The sequence below is a fragment of the Amblyomma mixtum genome, chromosome 4 (genome assembly GCF_055824585.1).
Source record: "Amblyomma mixtum isolate Tamu chromosome 4, ASM5582458v1, whole genome shotgun sequence".
Taxonomy (NCBI): domain Eukaryota; kingdom Metazoa; phylum Arthropoda; class Arachnida; order Ixodida; family Ixodidae; genus Amblyomma; species Amblyomma mixtum.
This window is the reverse complement of record NC_143015.1, coordinates 97,227,089-97,247,574: the sequence shown is the minus strand read 5'-3', so window position 1 is coordinate 97,247,574 and position 20,486 is coordinate 97,227,089. Positions and strand designations below refer to the sequence as shown.

Genomic DNA, 20,486 nt, shown 5'->3' with positions numbered 1-20,486 from the left:
TAGTAACTTTGAGGTTATTCAAAAGGGCAAGAACGCCTGATTCACTAATGATAATTTCTGGCATGGAAGTGACGGAAGATGGCTGTAACATGGGCGAGGAACTGGTGTCTTCATGGGTGAACACTGAGACGAATGCGTCCTTAAGAAGCCGTGCACACTCAATTTCAGTTACTGGATCACCGCCAGGATTAGTTAGTACGATTTCGGGGCGGGAACTCGGATTGATCACGCGCCAGAATCTGTGAGAGTTATTGGTTAACATGGTGGACAGGTCGTGACTGAAGAAATGATGACGAGTTGTTTTAAGCAGTGACTGATATTCGTGATCGCAATGCCTGTACTTTGTCCATGATGATGGAAGACCTGTTTTGACTGCTTGGCGGTGCAAGCGTTTTTTCTTATTATTAAGACGACGAAGGCGATTTGTGAACCATGGTGCATTTTTATGATATCCGATGGTGATGACTGGCACAAACTTTTCAACAAGATTAGTCCATGTGTCTTTAAGTGATTTCCAATTTGTTTCGACTGAGCGAGATGAAGAGTGAGCTTGGAAGACCTCCGAAAATGATTGCAGTGCAGAGTTAATCCCATCGGAATTAGCGCGGTTGTAGCAATGAATTCTCTTAGTGGATGTTTTCTTTCTACCGAATGGACGAGTGATGTACCCTGTGATGATGTCATGATCGGATAGGCCTTGTAAATGCGAGATATCGGAACAAACCTCAGGGTTATTTGTTAGGACGAGATCAAGAATATTTGCCGTTGTGGCAGAGCGGCGGGCAGGATCAGTAATAAGTTGATAAGTCATAAAAAGTGGAGGGAGAATCGGTCCGCCCTTGATCTCGCCACGTGATAGCGTGCGGTGATATATGGCCCCGCCGCGCGCGCATGCGTGAACCATTGTAGACCTGCGCGCCGAAACCTCCTTGCTGTAGACGCCCGCGCCACGGGCCGCGCAGATGCGTGCACTAAAACACACCAACACCAGTCAAGGACTGCCGGGCACTTGGATGAAGCCGGGCACTTGGAGCATGGGATTTAGTAAATGACACCCGGTTGTTTTTTTCTGGGGCCGTGGTCGTTCGGTCGGGGTCAGGAGCGGCTTATTGTCGAAACACGTTTGTGTGGAACGTAGATTCCATATTTTCCCAGAAGCGAGGCACTTGCACACATTCTGGGAAAATATGGAATCTACGTGGTTCACAAACCTGTTTCGACAATAGGCCGCTTCTTACCACGACTGAAAGACCGCGACCCCAGAGAAAAACAACCGAGTGTCATTTACAAAATCCCGTGCTCCAAGTGCCCGGCTTCATACGTCGGCGAAACAAAAAACCTCCCCGAAAGAATAAGGCAACACAAGAATGACGTCCGGCAAATGAATTCGGAAGCCAACACCCTCGCCGAACACTGCGAGCGCGCCGACCACCCAATAGCCTTCGAGTAGGTGAGCGTCTTGACCGTGGAGCCAAACCTGTTCAAGAGGCGACATGTGGAGTCATGGCACATCCGGCTCACAAATGCGGCGATGAATAGAACTCCAGGAACGCTCCCCTCTGCGTACGTTAGTGGACTCCGCCAGGTGCTAACAAAGGGAGAGCGAAGGCAACACCCCGCTGCTGCTGGCACACTTTAGTCACCCCTGAAAAAGGGACCGAGCTGGTCCCGAAACGTTGGGCAAAATTAAAATATTGGTTGGAGTCAGTTTTTCTCTCAACTTGCTCTCTTTGCTTTCATACATGACAACTTGAAAAATTGCAAAAATTGCAGGAATTCTGGCTTACAGGAAGATATTCTCGAACAAAAACCCTCGTTCCTGGACTGCGTTTTCACTTCCTGCTCTACCCACAAAAGGTGCTAGTAGGGGGAGGAGATTGACTCTTTAGGGTATTCTTTCCCGGGGATGGAGAGGGGGCAATAACCCTTAGGAGCAGTTGCCACCAGGTTTCGAGATGGCGGTTGGCGAATGGCCCGTTCACACTTGCGAGTCGGAGAGGTCGCGCGACTGATTTGGTCGAACAGCGTGGAAAGAGAAGGTTATTTTTTTTCGATGGCAACAAAAATACAAAACAAAACGGCAGAACTCAGAGGTCTGATCATACAAGCACATACGCAGTGCCGCTGCACTGAGCACAAACGGTCGCCCTGGTCGAAATGCGAGAGTCGCGCTATGTACATACAGTTCACTTCTTGTGTAAGTGATTGTGCGCAGTGGCCGCTCGCGCGGACTTATTTTCGGACAATGCTTGGACATTAGCGCGCGAGCGGCGCGAACTTGATTACTTTTGTATTTTGTAAATAGAGTACAAAGCTCTCCCCTGTCCTTTCTTGCTGTCGCTCCCCTCTATACTTCTCCTCACTATCCTCTCACTTTCCCTTTCGTATCCGCCAGCTGCAGCTCGGGTGCTTAAGATATTAGATAGCAATTGCCGCGGCCGGCAACACTCTTTTGCTTCACTTTTTATTTTATTTTATTTTTTTTAAATAAACCACTACCGGGCCAGTCGCTCGCTGCTCGATTTTTCAGCCTCGCGACTGCGATGTAACTGCGAGTCGCAAACCGCTGAACCAATCAGCGGCGCTTCGGAAGTTGACGAAAGCCTCAGCTACATCCGATTGGTCATTCCTGGCGGCAAGATCAAAATCGGCGTCACACAAAAGATGGAGTACTCCGCAGAGCTGCTCATCAACGCTGTGCGCGAATACAAGTTTTTTTACGACAAACACCATTCCGAATTTAAAAACAGAACGCAGAAGGACTGCACATGGGAAGAAATTGGAAAACTATTCGGCTTAACCCGTAATTATCCCGCGTTTTTTTTTATATGTGCTGAGTTCGCATTGTTGTAGCATGCATTACGAGGCCAGCATGTTTTTCCTCACAAGAGCGCGTGCTCATGTTTACACACGATGAAAACATATTCCGAACTTCATTTTTCCTTCTGTCGCTTGGCGTTCGTCCCCGTTTCGCTCGAAATCGGAGAAGACTAGGGCCGAGACGTGTGTTTTCACGCTCGCGAGACACACGTGCATTCGCTACTGCGAGGACAGTGTACGCTCGGCCTCTTATCTTTTATTGCGAAGCAATACTACTTTCGCTACTACCTTAGCCCGTGCCGTGCCGCGGCCGCATAGCCACGCTTGACCTTTCGCGTCACCTCGCTGCGTGACGTCATACCATCTGTGTAAAAACGGGGCCCCATCTCACGTCGTCGCCTTGCGCGGCGCATAGCCACGGCCTGACTCCCGCTCCCATCACCAGGGGCGCTGCGTGCTATGTGACGTCATACCATCTGTGTAAAAACGGGGCCCCATCTCACACCGTCGCCTTGCGCGGCGCATAGCCACGGCCTGACTGCGCTCTTCTCGTCAAGCCCATGAGATGCCGCCTCCAGCCTATACGCTTCGGCAAGCTGCAAAGAGAAAGCATCAGCGAGCTACGGAGAGAGAAGAAGAACGACAGCAGAACCACGTATTGCTCCGCAATTACCAGGCTTAACGAAGCTAAGCCACAGCCAATTTTTTTCTCTCCCCGCGCCTTGTGAAACGCTTGCTCAGGTGCAAGTTATTAGTGCTACGCACTTCCATGCTCACCCATCTGCGGTAATTCGACGCCAGCACAAAATCTGCATATGCTGAACATGCACGTGCATCAGCATCTCCATGCAGCACAAAGTTCTAGAGATAAGCCACAGCAGTGATTACTTCAAAGAAGCAACACTTTGACCTTTCAGGCACAGTCAGACAAAACAAGCTGAATGCACAGCCTTTATTGAATGATGTGTTATTTTATTTTCCATATATATTCATGAGAACGTTTTTATCTTCCAGGCACCCAGGCAGAGAAAAAAATTTAAAATTTGAAGGATATATACATGAGGAAACGCCAGGAAATAAAAGAAAAACAGAAGAGTGGAGCTGGGGCGGCCGATATCCCTACAGTCAAGTGGCCGCATTTTGAATCGATGATGCAGCTGATGGAGGCTTCACCGCAGCCTGCACTGTGAGTTTAATTTGCTGGTATAATGAGAACTTTTGCAACACCTGATGTAGAAATACATGTGAAAAGGAGAACAGAGGCAGAGCAAGCATAATGTGACTTACAAGTCCAAAAATATGGTAGTTGAACAACACGGGCATCGCATAGTGCACTCAATTGAACAAACGCAGGCACCTCATAGCATGAAAGTGATTGCTGGCGTAGTCTAAGCAGAAAGACTAGTTTAGTGTTATCAAACTATATGCTTAGTGCCTCTAGCAGTATTCTTGTTACATATATACACTGCTAGCAACATTAAGCTGAACGCTAGGATTTCTTTTGCTAAGGCAGTCAATGTCCAAGTCACATGTTTACATTGTCAAGTCACCCTCTTATCTGTGCCTCAGTGCAGTGACCAGTAGTACTCTTATCTCTGCGTGTAATCAAGCAGCTGTATTTGCTTTCATGAGAGTGGATCAGAAGAAGTTGAACTACATAATGTTTTTCCACAGTCCTATGCAGTACAGAGGAAGATAATACAAGGTGAGAAACAAATAGAACACTAAAAAAACAAATAATTGTGCGCAAACAAATTTCACAAGCAACTGCGTGCGCTTGGTTATTCAAAAAGTTCATTCTGTTTATTGCGGTGTAAAATATGTACGCTAATTTCTTTTCAGCTTTGTCCGCGCTGCTGATGACGGTGGTGAAAGGTTAGTGACAAAAAGAAGGCTTTTTAGGTACAACCTATACTGCATGGTATGGGCCTGCCAAGGCAACATGGAAATTAACATGATAAATGAACTGACGATTGAGCAGCTGGCCAACTTAGGCCCAAAAGTTCAGCAGGAGCAGAGTTTTGAAAGCAGTCTTTTTTTAAAGGGGTCTTGTTTAAACTGTTGTCATCAGCAAAAACAAAGAATGTATTCATGGTGCCTTTGCACAATCTGTTATCATGCTACTGCATATTTATTCTTGATCTCTGGCATTGCAGCCCCACGCACGCAACGCAGGAGGGGCATGTGGAGCTACTGCCTCAGGCCACTGGCAGCGATGCCGAAGGAGAAACCTGGAGAAAAGTGTCCTAATAATACTCGTCTTGCAGATGCAGTCCTGACGTGCATGAGCAGGATGCTGCTGAGCTGCCACCTGCAAAACGGTACGTGGGCAGAGTTTCTGGCAGAACAATTACTTTGTTAAACAGGCGTACCAAGACAAGTTCTTTCGTCTAATGAAGAAAACTTTGTGTTGCATTATAGGCCACGCACGTCGCAGAAAAAAAACAACAGAAAATTCTGGTTGAGTTTTGCAATCTGTTCATTACTGAGAGTGTACATGTTTGTGTTCCCAAAGTTGAAGGCATTTGCAGTAAGGTTAACTGTGAGACTGTGGTTTGTCTGTTGCACTCCCTTGTCCAATCTCTTTTGCCCACGATTTCCTTCCATGACGTTTGGTGAACTGACTAACCAATTTGCACTACGCTAAATTGCTTGGTCTGCAGGAATGCTGGCGATGACAATGTCATGAGGGCTTGTGTGAGCCATTTGGCTCAGATTAGGGAACAGCGGCAACAGCAAAGAGATCACATCGGGCTTTTTTGTATGCTGCTGGGTGCCCGCCTGAGACTCCTGTCACGACACCTGGCTGAAGACCTGATGCAGAATATTGAAGTCATGACGTATAGCCTGCAGGTGCAGAGTAGGATTTAATAATTGCATAATACAGACTGTTCCGAAATTAAAGGCGCGCTGTAGAACGCTGCTCACAGCTAAACCAGTGAATTGGTTGAGCTCAAATTTCGCGCACAAATGGGATTTGGTCGGCAGAATTGCCTTCTACTACATTTCTTTGCGGTACTTGCCTGAATCAATAAGAAGAAGTCGGATATTCCCATAGTTTGCAGCAACGACGAAACAAAATGGGTCGCTCTCTCGGTGATTGCACTGGTGGTGCCATCTCGTTGGTCAACCATGGCAATTAGGCAAAGGAGGGGGTTCTTTAGTGGGAGGTTTGAAGACTTTTCAGCAACTACTTTTTCAATGACCACAAAAGGCTTAGTTTGGACAAAACTGCACCAAGATTGAAGTTTCTTGGGGTAGAGAACCTTCGAAACCTCCCACAAAACTCTGCCCCACCTCCTTTGCCGAATCTCCACGGCCGACAACGAGACGACGCCGCCAATACAATCGCAGAGAAACTGGCCCATTTCATTTCGTCGTCGCCGCAGACAATGAGAATATCCGACTTTTTCTTCTTGATTCAAGCAAGTACCCCAAACAAATGTGGTGAAAAACGATTCTGTCGACCAAATGCCATGTATTTGCAATAATTGAGCTCGAACAATTCCCTGGTTTAGCTGTGAGGTGCATTCTGTGGCTCACGTTTAATTGCGGAACACGCTGTAGTGTTGATGTGCTTTTACTTTTCATTAACTGCAAATGTTTTATACAAATGAATGTGCAATTGCGACTCAGTCATTTTTTAGGTTACTTTTTTAAGCGCTACAATGTAATTTATAATACTCAATTTAACATATGCTAATCCAGATTTTGTTGTATTGAACCGCAAAAGTTCCCATTTTTAGCCCTGTTTTACGTGACATGACTGAACTGTGATATTTTTTGATCCCAGTCCCTCATAGCCCGAGTCGCTTTAGGAAGTTTAAACCGATAAGCCCTCACCCAGCCACACTTTGTGTAAGGTTGGCTGTAGATTTGTAATATCACAGTCGAGGTTTCTGGGGCTTGACGTCCCAAAGCAACTCTATAAGGGACGTCACAGTGGAGGCAGGGATTGAACCTGCATCTTTTGTGTCAACAGTCTGGCACCATAACCACTGAGCCACAGCGGCGACGTGACTGCCCTTAAAAGTACAAGTTGATATCGATGTGGCTAGTATTTATGTTCCTGATTATTTTTTTGTGATCAATGTGATTATGTGATATTTTTAAAATATGCAACCGATAAAAATTGCCAATGGCTTTTTATTTACAAACACTTGTGCAATCTTCATCTTCAACCACTCATTGCTAATGTTACTTGCACTTAATTTATGAATGATCTCACTTCATGCATTGTTCTTATGAAAGAAGCTCATATTTTCCCTCTTCATGTAAACGTACGATCTGTTGCTAAAGTTTACAGTCCGCTATACCCTTAGAAGCAAAGGCATGGAGGGCTATAAACTTTTGCTACAGAGAGTACATATTTTTATCAAGCAAAACATCATCTTGCAAGCACTTATTGTACACAATAAAATTCACCATTGTTCAACCCACCTCTGGTTACTCATGATTTCCGGTCACCATTCCATGTTGCCAAGGTACTGCACCTGCCGTGACGAAGTGGTGCGTCAGCTTTTCACGCACTTGCTTGGCATGCCTGGGAAGAAATTGCACTCAAGTTATATTTCATTACCTTGATAAGCCAACTCCAGTGCTGCATGTCACACAGTGCCAAAATGCTCCGAGCCTCTGATGTGTACAATTATAAACGAGGACTTCTGAAACTGGGTTCTACAGAACCCTCAAGTTTATCGCGTTACTTTTTCCTTTTGAGATTTTGTGTATATAAGAAATGAAAACAAATTACATGAGGTTTAGTAAGTTGGACAAGTATGATTGACAATGCCGGACACCTAATGTATGCTCCTGTTTTGGTGGCACATGTAGTGCAATGCTTGCAACAAGTAGCTGTATAACAAACTTCATACCGTGTAGCGTTGCAGCCTTTTAGCCTTTGAGCCCTCAAGGCCGAGCTGGAGTCGTCATCCCTCCAGCTTCCAGGAGAGAGGCGGCCCTCCCAATCTTCAGTGTCGGCAGAGCCTGAAGGGGCAGTACATTGAGGAGGATTCTGCGGACTCTTTAAGGAGATAGTTGTGCAGAACTACGCATGCACCAACATATTTATTGATGTTAACTGTTTTTCCTTGAAGGGTCGCCGCAGAATCCTCCACCTCTGTGCCAGGATGCCAAACGCATTTTCGATAAGGCGGCGTGCCCGGCTCAGCCGATAATTGAAAATTCGGCGCTCGTAGTTGGACTGAACCGCAGTTTCATGCAGGGCTGAAGACAAGAACATGAGTGATGAAGTATAGAGAACATTTGCATGCACTTCTCTGTCGCAAGCAATGCACTGTGAGACCAAACATTCTACTTATTTGCTTGGAAAGCATGACCTTGGAGCCTTCAGTGAAGCTGAAAAGTTTCAAGCATGAAGAATACTTAGGCTCATGCTGCTGCCAAGTGTAGAAAAGGTACTGCATTTGTATTGTTTTTTCTGGTACCCCTGCCAATGCACACCTAGAGCGGCATTTCTGTAATGTGATTTCGATACACTTGTTAACAGCAAGGTTACCGGTTCACAGGAATGAACCACAAACGTCCTAGTTAGATGAAAAGGTGACGCTGCAAAGGCTGGGCTGACAATTTTGTGGCATGCAGTACAATACTCTTAGCATGCTTTATATGGCCTGTGTTACAGCTTTCTTGAAATGGTAAAATATGACAAACATTGATGAAACTAGGCATGCAACATTTGGAGAGGGAAAAAATATTGAAAATTCAGATTATAACAGATGCACACTTCACTGCTTGATCATGCCAGTGATATAGCTCTTTTCATTTTAAGTGCAGTGAAACTTCAGATGTGGTCCTCTACCTCGTCTTGGAAAAGGCCGCATCATGCACTCTTTCAGCGGGAAGGCCTCGTCCCCCACGAAGAAATAGGGCAGCGGCCCCTCACCACCTAGAGGCCTTGCAGGGGGAAAGCCCCACCCGCCACCAGCAATCTTTCTTTGGAGTGTTGACGAGGCGAAAATTCCGCCATCAGAGTCACTTCCAAAGTGCCCCATTTCGACGTAGAGGAACCTGTATGGAAGATAGTTTGAAATTAAGTGCAGATCGAGGAGCAATGAATGTGTTTCTGACAACTGCTCTTTTGATTTGTACCTGTAAGTTATGTTTTAAAGGTCACATCATGTTGCAGTTGCTGAGAATGTGCAGTTCTCAATAATTTTATACATGTATTGAAACCCAAAGTGCTTAAACGAAATTGCCCTTTGCATGGCATTGAGATTGACAGTGTGTCTTATTTATTCATCGCTACCTGATAGTCAGCAGCCATGCCAGTGGTGGAACTGGCAACTGGCTTCTTGTAGCAGCTTTTGTAGCAGAAGAAATCGCAGTTTGTAGCAGCAATATTTAAGTTTTGTAGCAGGAAAAATGGCATTTTGTAGCAGAATTCGAGCTTTTGTAGCACAAAAAAAAGCTTCCTACAAAACTGCATGCCAAAAAACAGTTATTTTAAATAAAAAAGCTTTGTTGTATTTCTGGAACAGGCATTTGCTCAGACGTTTTTAGCAACCACAGCCATGCAAGAGCAAGCTTCAATCCCAAATGCAGTTTAAAGTGCTTGGTTCCTTAAAGAGAGTCGAAAATAAGCAAAACAGGAGGTTCTCCTAAAAACACTGCCGTTTTTATTCAGAAGAGCGACATAACGAGATGCTCAATACAACTATAAAAAATAATACCGTTCTTAAAACACACTTTCAGGTACTATTTCTTCCCTTTTTTTGATCACTCCAGCTTAGACAGTGCCGCTGCGAGCTTTTCCTGTCCATTCTTCAGAAGGGCTTGTCCACTCTCAACGTCTGCAAAATGTTTAGACTTGACACCTTTTGTGAAAAGCACCTCAGCATTGGTGATCTTATTCCTGGCCAGTCTGATCTCTTCTTGTACCTTCTCTTCATTCTGACCTCTTTTCTGGTTGTCTTTGTCCTGTACATCACAGTCTTGTTTCGCTTGATTTGCACGGGTCTCTTCTCCTGCATCCGCCTCCAGCTGACGCGATCCTTTCACCGCTCTGATTAATCCTTGTGTCAAAGGAATGGCAGCTGGATTTTCTGCCCTATATAAGTTAGTCATAAGTTTTGTTGCCTTTCAGCTTTGACAAAGATATCGAAGACGTGAAGTGTCCATCCACACAGGCAGTGCGCTGACAGTGGTCCCTTTGTTCCATAGAGTTTCTTACTATTACCTAGAGGGAAAGCTGGCAAGCCGTCTATGGGAGTTTGCATGGAGACCCCACGTGACCACCTCAGCCACCATGGGCGCTCAAAGCATCATGGGGCGGTGAGCTACTTGTTGCGGAACTGCAACTTTTGGCCAAAAAATAATAAAAAAATAAAGCTGTTTGATAACTACAAACGTCCTAACATTCAATATCTTGTCTAATGATTACATCAACCGAGCAGAAAAGCATTTAAGTGCAATGTTAGCCTAAAATAAGAGATGACTACCTTTCCTATTGGCCAAGTGATGAACACTAAAAAAACTAATATTTCGTAATTAACAGGCGCACTTTTAAAAGTAAATATGTTTTAAAAAAAATGTTGTTGTTTAGATACTTTAAGAGGTTTTTCAATGGCATTTCGGAAGAGTAAAACCTTTTATTGGCGTCGTGTGTCGTCGCGTTTTCACTACTATGGCTTTTGCACACTGCGTTCGCGCGAAAGTCGTCTGCGCACACACGAACTACGTTTTCGGAATGAAACGCCTTAGTACTGCCACTCTGTGTTCCCGAAAAACTACGACTGTGCCGCAACAAGTAGCTCACCGCCCCATGATGCTTTGAGCGTCCATGGTGGCTGAAGTGCAGCGCCGCCAGCTTTCCCTCTAGGTAGTAGTAAGAAACTCTATGCCTTTGTTCACCTTCGGTTGCAAAGTTGCGATGGCGATGTGGCTGCCGGCAGATGCGTTGCCGGCAGACATCAGTTGTGGTTTCACGGAAATGAGTTTCGGTTTCGTTCTCGGCTGAGTTATTGGAGTTATTCAGAGGTATTTCGGCGCAGGCGTGGCGCAAAAGTAGGCAAAAAACCGATTTTATAGCAGCATGTAGCAGGATTTCCCATTTGGCGCAATTGGCGCAGCAGTTCCACCATTGCCATGCAAACCTGTGGTGGGCCTCATTATTAGGAAGGTGTCAGCAAAGTGAAGATGCCGAGATTGTCATATAATAGAGAGCCTTACCTGTAGTGTGCATCACAGACAGCAAGCAACGACTTGCTGAATGATCCTTTACAATTTCTATTTGCACTCCCAGAGTTGGCAGGGCATTCAACCAAAACATGCTTGCCGTCTGTGGCCCCAACGCAGAACGAATTTCAGCAGCGCGAACACGGTTAGGAAAAGACAGAAGGCGGACAGGAGAGAGCGCTGAACTATCAACTTTATTTCAAGAATGCCCAAGGCCCCGCTCTTAAATACACACGCCACAGAGACGCCCACCTGTTACCCAACGCAGTGTGGCATCTGCCATTTTTCTTCAAAGTAAGCTGCAATCTGCAGAATAAAGTTTAACGGATGTACTTCCATATATCAAAATGAATTGCGTTGGTCATTCATTCATTGTTCCTGTGAAGTATTCCGGAACACCATGTGCAGTAACAACCTTTGCCTACAGAGCACAGCAGCCATAACATAAATAATATAATGAAGCTTACTTTCAGCCACTCGTCTGCCACCTGTGGAGGTAGAGTGGCTTTAGCACATCCCACAGTGCCTGGCAGACTGTTGCCACGAGACAGCACGCGGTGGACCTTCCTACCAAGAAGTTGTAAGACAACCCCTCAGGCTTTGACCCGTGGCCAGGAACCTGCAAAAGCAATCACATAGAAAGGTTGATACTCACTTCACTGGGAAATTGATTTACACACCACAGATGAACTGTTTATACCTGATATTTATAATGAAAACAGTGCTCACTACTAGGCAGCATGAACTCATGAAACAGATCAATTCAGCAAGCATTGTGTTATGACAAGGTCGGAACTACAATTGTTACATGCTATACATGAGAATAAACTTTACCATTTTTCTAACAACGCGGGTTACCTAATTGTCATGGCCAAACGGTCAGCCGCTGAAAATCGCACTCCTGAACCTGGTGTCCCGCACAGTTATAGAACTTCGCACCAGATCCGGGAGTGTGTCGAAAGTCCGAGGCGGCATCCGAGAAAGCTGGAATGCGTAAAGGAGAAAAAATGATTGAACAAGGTAGGTTGCAAAGTTTTGCTTTGCGCCATAAAGACAGAAATGAAAACTTACTCTCTGCAGTATTCTTCATCGTGCGCCCGCAGCTGCGGTAGCAGGCGGCTTGCATGTCCGGCCATTTCCCGCGATCGGAGGCATGGTCGAACCCACCAGCGACGCCGTCGCCGCTCTTTCTGTGCCGTACGCGCGCGCGCAGCAAGAGCTTGCGCGGCCGCAGAGCACATCAGAACAGCGACGACGTCTTCCTCCTCGCTGAGGTCGCCGTAAAACATACTTGTGTTGAGCCGAGGAGCGATGCAACAAAATGCCTCGGGACAAGCGCGAGCATTGACCTGCGCGAACCCGCAGCAGACGGAAAAAAAATTGGAGGCTTATCAAGGTTAAGCCCAGTGGATGCGAAGCATGTCCTTAGCGTTTGGAGGCATCTTGACCGCATACACGCCCGGCGCAGACACTGGCGCGGTTGCGGGCACAGAGACTGACGCGACGGCGGGCGTGCGCCGCCTCATCCCTGGCGTGACGTCACATATTCCGTAATGCAGCGATGGTGGCGCCGCCGCCGCGTCGCGCGCGACGGCGCGAACCGAAGCGTGGAGGCCTCCGCCGGGTGACGTCCGACGGCGCGATATGAGGCCCCATCTGCAGCCGGTGTGACGTCATCACGTGACGTCATGTCACGTGACCTACTTGAAGGTCAATGGTGGCCACCGCCGGGCGTCGCGCGAAGGCCCGAAACCTACGTTAATATGCTTCGCATAAAAGGGCGCGAACGACCAATTTCCCGGTGGTTCTCGTTTGGAACGAGAACAGAACGAGAAGGCGACAGTCGCCTTGCTAGTGTGAACATCGGTAGTGGCGAGCTGCTCCCAGGTCGCATGCGACTACGAGTCGCAAGTGTGAATGAGCCTATAAATGTCAAGTCGTTATCCACACGGTTCTTCATAAAGTCGCGTACGTTTCGAAGCAGCACTACTGAGCCATGTTGCAAAAACAAACGTATCGCCAGAAAAATACAATAAAGTCGTATGTATATCTCACCTAGGATGATTAAATACAATAAAGTCGTATGTATATCTCACCTAGGATGATGAGCACGTTTTTGCGACCGCTGATCACGCAAAACAACGCGGCTAGCGCAGACCCTACAAGGATAAATCGACCGTTCATATCGCCCTAACTTGGTGCCTTGGTCAAGTGACTCGAGAGAGTCTGGCACACGTTTTCCTTTCTGTTGCTTATCAGAAATAGCTGCGAAACAAACAGATAAAGCGAATGCGCGCAGTTGTGAGACAAGGATTAAACGGTTTCGGTTCCTGTTTTTTAATCGGTACATTGACTATCGCCCCAAAACGTTCTCCACGTTCTCATGAGTGTAAGCAAGGTCGAAAGCGACTAGTAAATAAAGATAAAAATGATAAACGTGCGCGGGTTTGAGGGCAACGATGAAAAACGAGGGAGTGGTAGGAAAGTGATTGTATTTTGCAGCTCAACACGTACCAGGAGGCGCTGCACGTAAATACTAAGTATATAAAGAACATACAGTCAGCCGCAGACCCTGGCAACTAAGCGGCGCGTGTGTGTATCTGTGAACGTGGTTGTGTGGCGTGTGCGGCGCTGTTGTTTCTCTCCTCCAGCGTTGGGTTTATTTCACTCTCCCAAATGTGCGTGTGGCGGGTGTTTGTTGTGTGCGAATGTGCGGGCCAGGACGGTATTAATATTAACGTTCGCGGAAGCTCCGTAGCGTAGCTGGAAGTGTTGGGAAGAATGCGGAACTTTCCTTGTATTTTTTTTTTCTCGGAACTCGTTTCCTTGCAGACAGGGGCTTGTTGAGAGAGGGAGAGACGGAGGACTTCAAATGCAGTTCCGTGGGTGCTATGCGCGGCTTAAACGATGCCGTCGTGGGCACAAGCATTGTGAAGAGCTTAGACGCCGAGCAGAGGAAAAGAGCAGCGGCCAGGCCTGCTGCTGCGTCATCGGCACCGACCACTGTCCTGGCGCTACGCAGGGCAGCCGCTCAAGCAGCGGCCTTCAGTGCGCCGTCGGCCCAGCCACCATCGACGAAGAACAGCGGCCGCGAAGAAACTCGTGTGTCTTACCGCCTCTTCCAGTGCATCCTCTTAAACGGCGGCGTGTTCGGTGCGAGTATCATCGCCTTTAATTGCGTAGTGCTGGCGTGCGTCCATTCTCACGTCGGCCTGTTGTTGGGCGATCACCACAGCCCGGCGGCGCACGGCATCTGGATGTGGCTGCAGCCGCTACTCGACTACACGTTTCAGACGCTGTGGGTGCTACCGCTGTGGGCGATTAGCAGGGTAGTGAATTGCCTCTGGTTCCAGGACATTGCCGACATCGCCTTCCGCTACATGACGGGCGCTCGGCAAGCACCCTCGCCGGGCCTGAGTCGCGTCCTCACCGACGTCTTGTACAGCCTCATAGTGCAGTCGCTGTTCTTGCTTCAGGCTTCCATCGTCGGCATGCTCCCCTTAGGCAAGATCGCCGAGATCGTGTACCTAGTGCACCTCAGCCTGCTGTACTCACTCTACTCGTTCGAGTACTGCTGGTTGAACCGCGGGTGGGAACTCCACCGAAGACTGTCGTTCATTGAGGACAACTGGCCTTACTTTGTGGGCTTCGGGATGCCGCTCGCCGTGCTGACGTCGCTGCCGGCCTCGTACTTCATCAGCGGCAGCATCTTCTCCATCTTCTTCCCCCTGTTTATGCTGAGCGCCTACCGAGCGACGCCCATGACCGGTACAGTTCGGTAGGGGCCTCGGGCACATTGTGCCCATTGTGCCATTGTCATGTGCCATTGGGCACATTGTGTCAGCCTAGCGTTTTCGTTGCTCCAGACTGTTGTCATGACACAGCAGACACCACTAACACAAGCACCCACCGTGCGAGGTATTAGCATAAATTTTCCGCGTCGCCGACTAAAGGTCCGTGTAACTGTTGTGGGGAAACAGTTCAGTGTTTGTGACCCTTAAACGGGCTTATGAATTTTGCTGTGTTTGCTGATCGCTGTAAGTTATCTGTGTCAACCAGTACAGTAACTTCCTTGTTCCTAGCCTTGGCATTAGACTTCCAACCGTTTCGACCCGGTGGTCGCTGCCCTGACCAGAACTTGACTTGCGAACTTTGTTTTCTTCTTGTTTTGGCATTCCTTCGAACCGCCAGCGGAATCTGTGCTGGTTTGCCAGTCCGCGATGTCTACCATCCGAGCGCCTTATTGCCCTGCATTGAATCATTGAATGCTATGAGTACATCCAGACATAGCATTGCAAGACAGGAACAACCTGGACAGTGGACAGAACAGGCACTTTCCTGTTATTTTGCCTGTTGCGCTTGCCAGTAAATACTGCTGTCACGCAACCATTTGCATCTTTCAGGCATCATTGTTAACAGAGTAAAGTTGAAGTGGGCAGGTAGGGCAATTCCATGGACCATGCATGCAATGCTGCAAATAGACATTTCCACTAATATCACTTAACCCAAAACAAGATGCCTATGTGCTTTGAGTCTTGCGTCTTGTCTAGTTACTGGCAATTCGGGGCCTTGTCTTGACTGCGGATGTATGGTTTGCCCCAGGTGCTGGCGGAATTTTTCAGCCATAGCAGCTTGAAGGGACACTAAAGACAAAATTGAAGTTGGCCTTTGTCAACAAGATTACTGCTTTAATTCAATCGCATATAAGCTGCTTTCTCGCATATAAGCTGGGAAGTACAGGTGTCTCCATCTGTGATGTGTCTCAACAGGTTTTGGGGCACAGATACTTGAGGCTGGATTAAGGTGCCATTCACTTGCGAACAGTGATCAGTCATTTTTCTTGTAGCCATTTTGTCGCGAGTTTGAATTGAGTGTGAGAAAAATTTTGACACCAATTTTCTTTGCAGTAAATGCATCATTTGCAGTTGGGCAAACATCAACACAGCTAGGAGACGCCGTAGAATTTATACTGATACGAACAAAAAATTGGGTGGCGTAGTCAGCCGTGCCTTCCTTTAGTACTAATGACCACACACTGCTTCTCTTACGCAACCCATTGCAGTGGCTTAGTGGTTATGGTGCTCGAATGCTGTCTTGGAAGGCATAGGTTCGATCCCGGCTGCAGCAGTCTCATTTCATTGCAGGCGAAATGCTAAACACCCATGTACTGTGCGATGTCGGTGCACGTTAAAGAACTACAGGTGGTCGAAATTTCCGGAGCCCTTCACTACGGCGTCCCTCATAGCCTGAGTCGCTTTGGTACGTTGAACCCCAGTAATACTAAAACCTACTTCTGTTACACTTCCAGGTTCCCTCTCAAGTTGTTTTCTCCGTCCATCTGGGTGTCCAACATCATCTTCAACCACATCACGGCAAACTGCGTTGTCAAGCCTGTTCGTCGCGTGGCCACGCCTCAGAGGCGGTCTGTAAGTCGGGAGCACAGAAGGCACTCCGCGTCACCACGCGCGTCACGTCACAGGACGGCTCCTACTAGCTGATGGAACCAGCTGCACTATGCCTTGCGCACTGCTCGGTTTTTATCAACTCGGGAGCACATACGCTCTGAAAGCTTGACATAAGCTTCCGCCACACGTTTGGCCCTGCTTCTTGCGGGAATGTGCGACAGCCCTTTCTTTGCAAAGCGAAAGTGGCAAAAGCACTGCGGCCATGGAGGAAGCAACGCTGTCGACTAGGGACGGCCATCAATTCTTGAGCACTCTGCTGCGGATTTCTGCTGGGGCAACCGTATGAATTGCCACGTCTTGCTTTGGGGCTGTATTGTTTACCTTTTACTGACGCAAGGCTCGAAATTATGACCACTTCTTGACGCACCATATAGTTCTGGCTCGAATATTGTTTTTAAACTGAAGGAAAATGCGTGCCATCGTAGATTTTTATTTTTCTTAAGCTTGCTTGCTCCGTTGCTACTGCCATTCTTGAGGTGAAATTTTGCTGTCAAAACAGGAATTGGTTTTCATCCACGTGGCAGTAGTTGCGTTCATGTCATATAAAGATTACCGAGGAGGCGTCAATTCGTTTACTTCCTATCAGCTGTCATATAGCTGGCTGTGTGGTTCAAATAAAGACTCGCTTTTATTGTTATAAACTGTGGCGCATCTTTTTTTTCTCTCTCTTGAGGGTCGTAAGTCTTGCACTGTTAGTCGCATCTTAAATGGCAGTGGTGTTCTGCTTGTTTGCTTCTGCTATGCAGGCAGCTTGACTTCGCCAAGCTGCCTCGCAGTGAGGTTGCTCTGTTGAGTTTCAGAGTACTGCAAGTTTACCGGGTGACCTACGTAACTTTAGGCAACGTTTAAAATCGTACCAGCACGCAATAAGGGCATGCCGCCCGAACCATACTGTTGGCTTTTCTATAGAACAAATTACAGTGCTGACGCGATCGCGTTAAGGAGTTCTTGTCGCAGAAAATGCGTCGGCGCCACAGCCCGTGAGCAAAAATTCCCGCAAAATCTTCGAAGAAGCAACCTTGGAGGCAGTTGGGGCACCTAGGTCACGTAACCTTGTGGCTTCATCACAACCTGCCATCGAGATTGTGAGCAAATTGCGCACCATTGCTCAGAAAGAGCAACCTGGGTCGCAGAAACCCTGCGCACAGCAGCACCTGCCATCGCAGGGCAGTGGCGCACCGCTTATATGCTGCACCACTGCGCCAGGAGTGGTACGAGGACTCCCAGTTATCTATCAGTGTTAATTAGAGGATATCCAATCCTGCATATACGGGCATTTAACCTATCAAATCTGTCGTGTCATACCCTTACGCCAGAGCTTAAAGGTGCACTGAAGAGGATTCTGAACTTGTCTTTTTGCCGCGGGAACTCAATCCACACGTTCCTAGCGTTCTTAGAAACTGCAACTTATTGCCCTGTATGGCCGATTTCCCTAATTAAATCGAATTAACGTACGGCTCCCGCCCTTTTTTTTTTAACTCTGCCTCGTACGATGGGCGCAGTCGACCAACGCGTGAAGTTCCCTTCAGCCAGCTCCGTGGAGGCTTTGCTTTGGCTTTATTTTGTTTTTTAGGTTTCCATGAATAAATAGTTTCATTCGCAGGTAATATAGCCGCAAAATAAGCCCGCAGAAATAAAAATACGCGCGGACTATTTGCTACGACGGACTACTACGTATTACTCCGCCGATGGCAGAGCGGCAAGCCGCCACCGGACTGGATGAAAGGCACTCCACGCGTTGGTCGACTCCGCCCACCGTACGAGGCAGAATTCAATAAAAAAGGGCGGGAGCCGGCCGTTAATTCGATTTAATTTGGGAAATCGGCCATACAGGGCAATAAGTCGCAGTTTCTAAGAATGCTAGAAAGGTGTAGATCGAGTTCCCGCGGCAAAAAGGCAAGTTCAGATTCCTCTTCAGTGCACCTTTAAGTGTCCCCTCCAATTCCTTTTGTATACTGTCCAGTAGTGTAGTTATTGAAGATTAAATAACTGACTTTTCAGTCTTTGTAGTCAGAGTGAGAATTTCAGTGGAAAATTGCAGAGCGCCCCAGAAAATGCCTAATTCATTAGTTTTCAATTCGGTATATGCTATTCATATCTTACTCACAATGCTGCAATCTCAGCTATGTGAAGGCTGCTGCTGTCCACTTAAAAGGTTTGACCTTCACCTCTTAAGGCCCTTTACAACAAAGGGCTACACTAATGCCATGCAGCTTCGTTCCCTGTGGCTTTGAACAAAATTACCCGATTCTCGGAGGCCTTTGCATTACCCGTGTGTCAAGAGGAGTGTTTTCTAAGACACTGGAAAAGTTATTTCAGTTGAACAAATTGCTCAGGTGGCTTGTGTGGGAAAGTACTGCGACTTGCCCTGTATAATCGCAGACAGTGTTGCTGGAAGTTGCACTTGTGTGCCAGCATATTTTTTAAACCTCGGTTATCATTACGTGAGACACCTAATATTTTCCACGGCATTCCATGCCAGTGATCAGCAACAGCGGTAGCATGTTATGCCCGCCATACTTGGTGGCACGAGATGGGGTGGTATTAATTCTTTCCGGTCGTCCCACCACAGTATTTGTGTTCTGTGGTGTTTCGATTTGCGGCACTATGAGAGTGACTAATGGCACAACTGCTTTTGTACTCATCTCCCACCATTATCGGTTCTTCACTGTCATGTTGTTTAATTTCACATGCCAGCCTTTTCAGTTTAGTTTTGAGCATTTTTCTGTGCAGTAACCCGTGGTAGCTTGAATTTGTGCTTCCTGTGCACTCTTTACTACGCGCCCATCTGTGGAGCTGACAGCTGGTTACTGGACTTTTTTTACCTCCGCCTCCTGTGCTTCACGCTCCTCCTTGGTGCATCTGTTTGCTGCAGAATGTCATGTGCTTGGAGCTGTCGTGGCTGTTTGCAAGGCCTGTTGTAGGCAGGAGTGCCAGGCTACTTATCATAGCATGAACGTGGGACCACATGCCTTGTTATTTGACATGGTCAGACTGTACTGTCACTGACTAGGGTTTACAGCGTGTAATCTTATTCCAATGGCTTTCGGCAGCACAAAAGCTTTTTGTATATCGCAGTGCACACTGAGATTCATACATTTCTGGCAAACTTTTGGTGTCAAATGATTATTGCTTAGTGAGTAATGCAACTGTAGTGCTTTTTTGTGGCTTTTTTGGACATGGTGTTCATCATTATAGATGCATTTCGAAAGCTTGGTGTTACCCGCCACTGTAGCGTAGTGGCCAAGACATTCAGCTGCTGATAACAAAGTTGTAAGATAGAATTCAAGCTGTCGCAGCTGCATTTCAGAGCAGGTCAAGCGTAAGAACACAAGATGTCAGTGAATGTTTACAATCACAGGTGTTCACTGTTAATCGGAAGCCTTCTCCTATGCCTTTCGTAGCCCACATGAGGCTTCGAGACATTAAACCCCACATGCTGTACGATGCCGATGGTATTGATGTCAAGACTGGGAAATGTACTTAAGGTAATAGATTTTCTGCCTCAATGTTGCTTTTGTTTTAGTGTCTTCTGGTTTCGTAGGCTTCCAACTTTTTCCCGTAGCCATTTAATTGGGTTGTGTACTTAGCGCAACTGAAATTAACAATTAATTGAAACATGGTTATGCTAGTCGGCACCGTTGCCCATGCTGGGAGCTATTTCTGCTTTTATTTTTTCCTCAAAGCAGTCTCATTCTTTTAGAATTCAATCGAATTTTAGTTCAAAGCTGATAGCAGTTCAGTCTGTAGCTAGTGTCTAAAAATTCATATGATGGAAGTAACCGTGCACAAAAAAGTTTGCTTGGAAACTGGCATGTCGAATGTCCGGCAGTAGTTCACATCTGTCTGGAGTTGAGCTGTCGTTGAGCTACCTGTGCTGCCATCTGGTGTACAGTGCTAGAAGGCGAATGCAAGGAGGGGATACCTGGCAAACTCTGCTAGCCTTCAGCCCAGCATGAACTTTGAACGTTTGGTTGCTGGCTGGATCAGATTCCGTATTTCTCT

The 20,486-nt window shown here is 47.1% G+C and overlaps 1 protein-coding gene across 1 annotated transcript; it reads left to right on the top strand.

Moving 5' to 3' along the window:
• The first annotated feature begins 13,892 nt into the window (after window positions 1–13,892).
• LOC149347530 (etoposide-induced protein 2.4-like) lies at window positions 13,893–16,570 on the top strand. The gene is made up of 2 exons (XM_089585605.1): window positions 13,893–14,794; window positions 16,325–16,570. The coding sequence occupies exons 1-2, from the start codon at window positions 13,908–13,910 to the stop codon at window positions 16,512–16,514; spliced, it is 1,077 nt and encodes a 358-aa protein (XP_089441731.1). The 5' UTR covers window positions 13,893–13,907; the 3' UTR covers window positions 16,515–16,570.
• The last annotated feature ends 3,916 nt before the right edge of the window (window positions 16,571–20,486 follow it).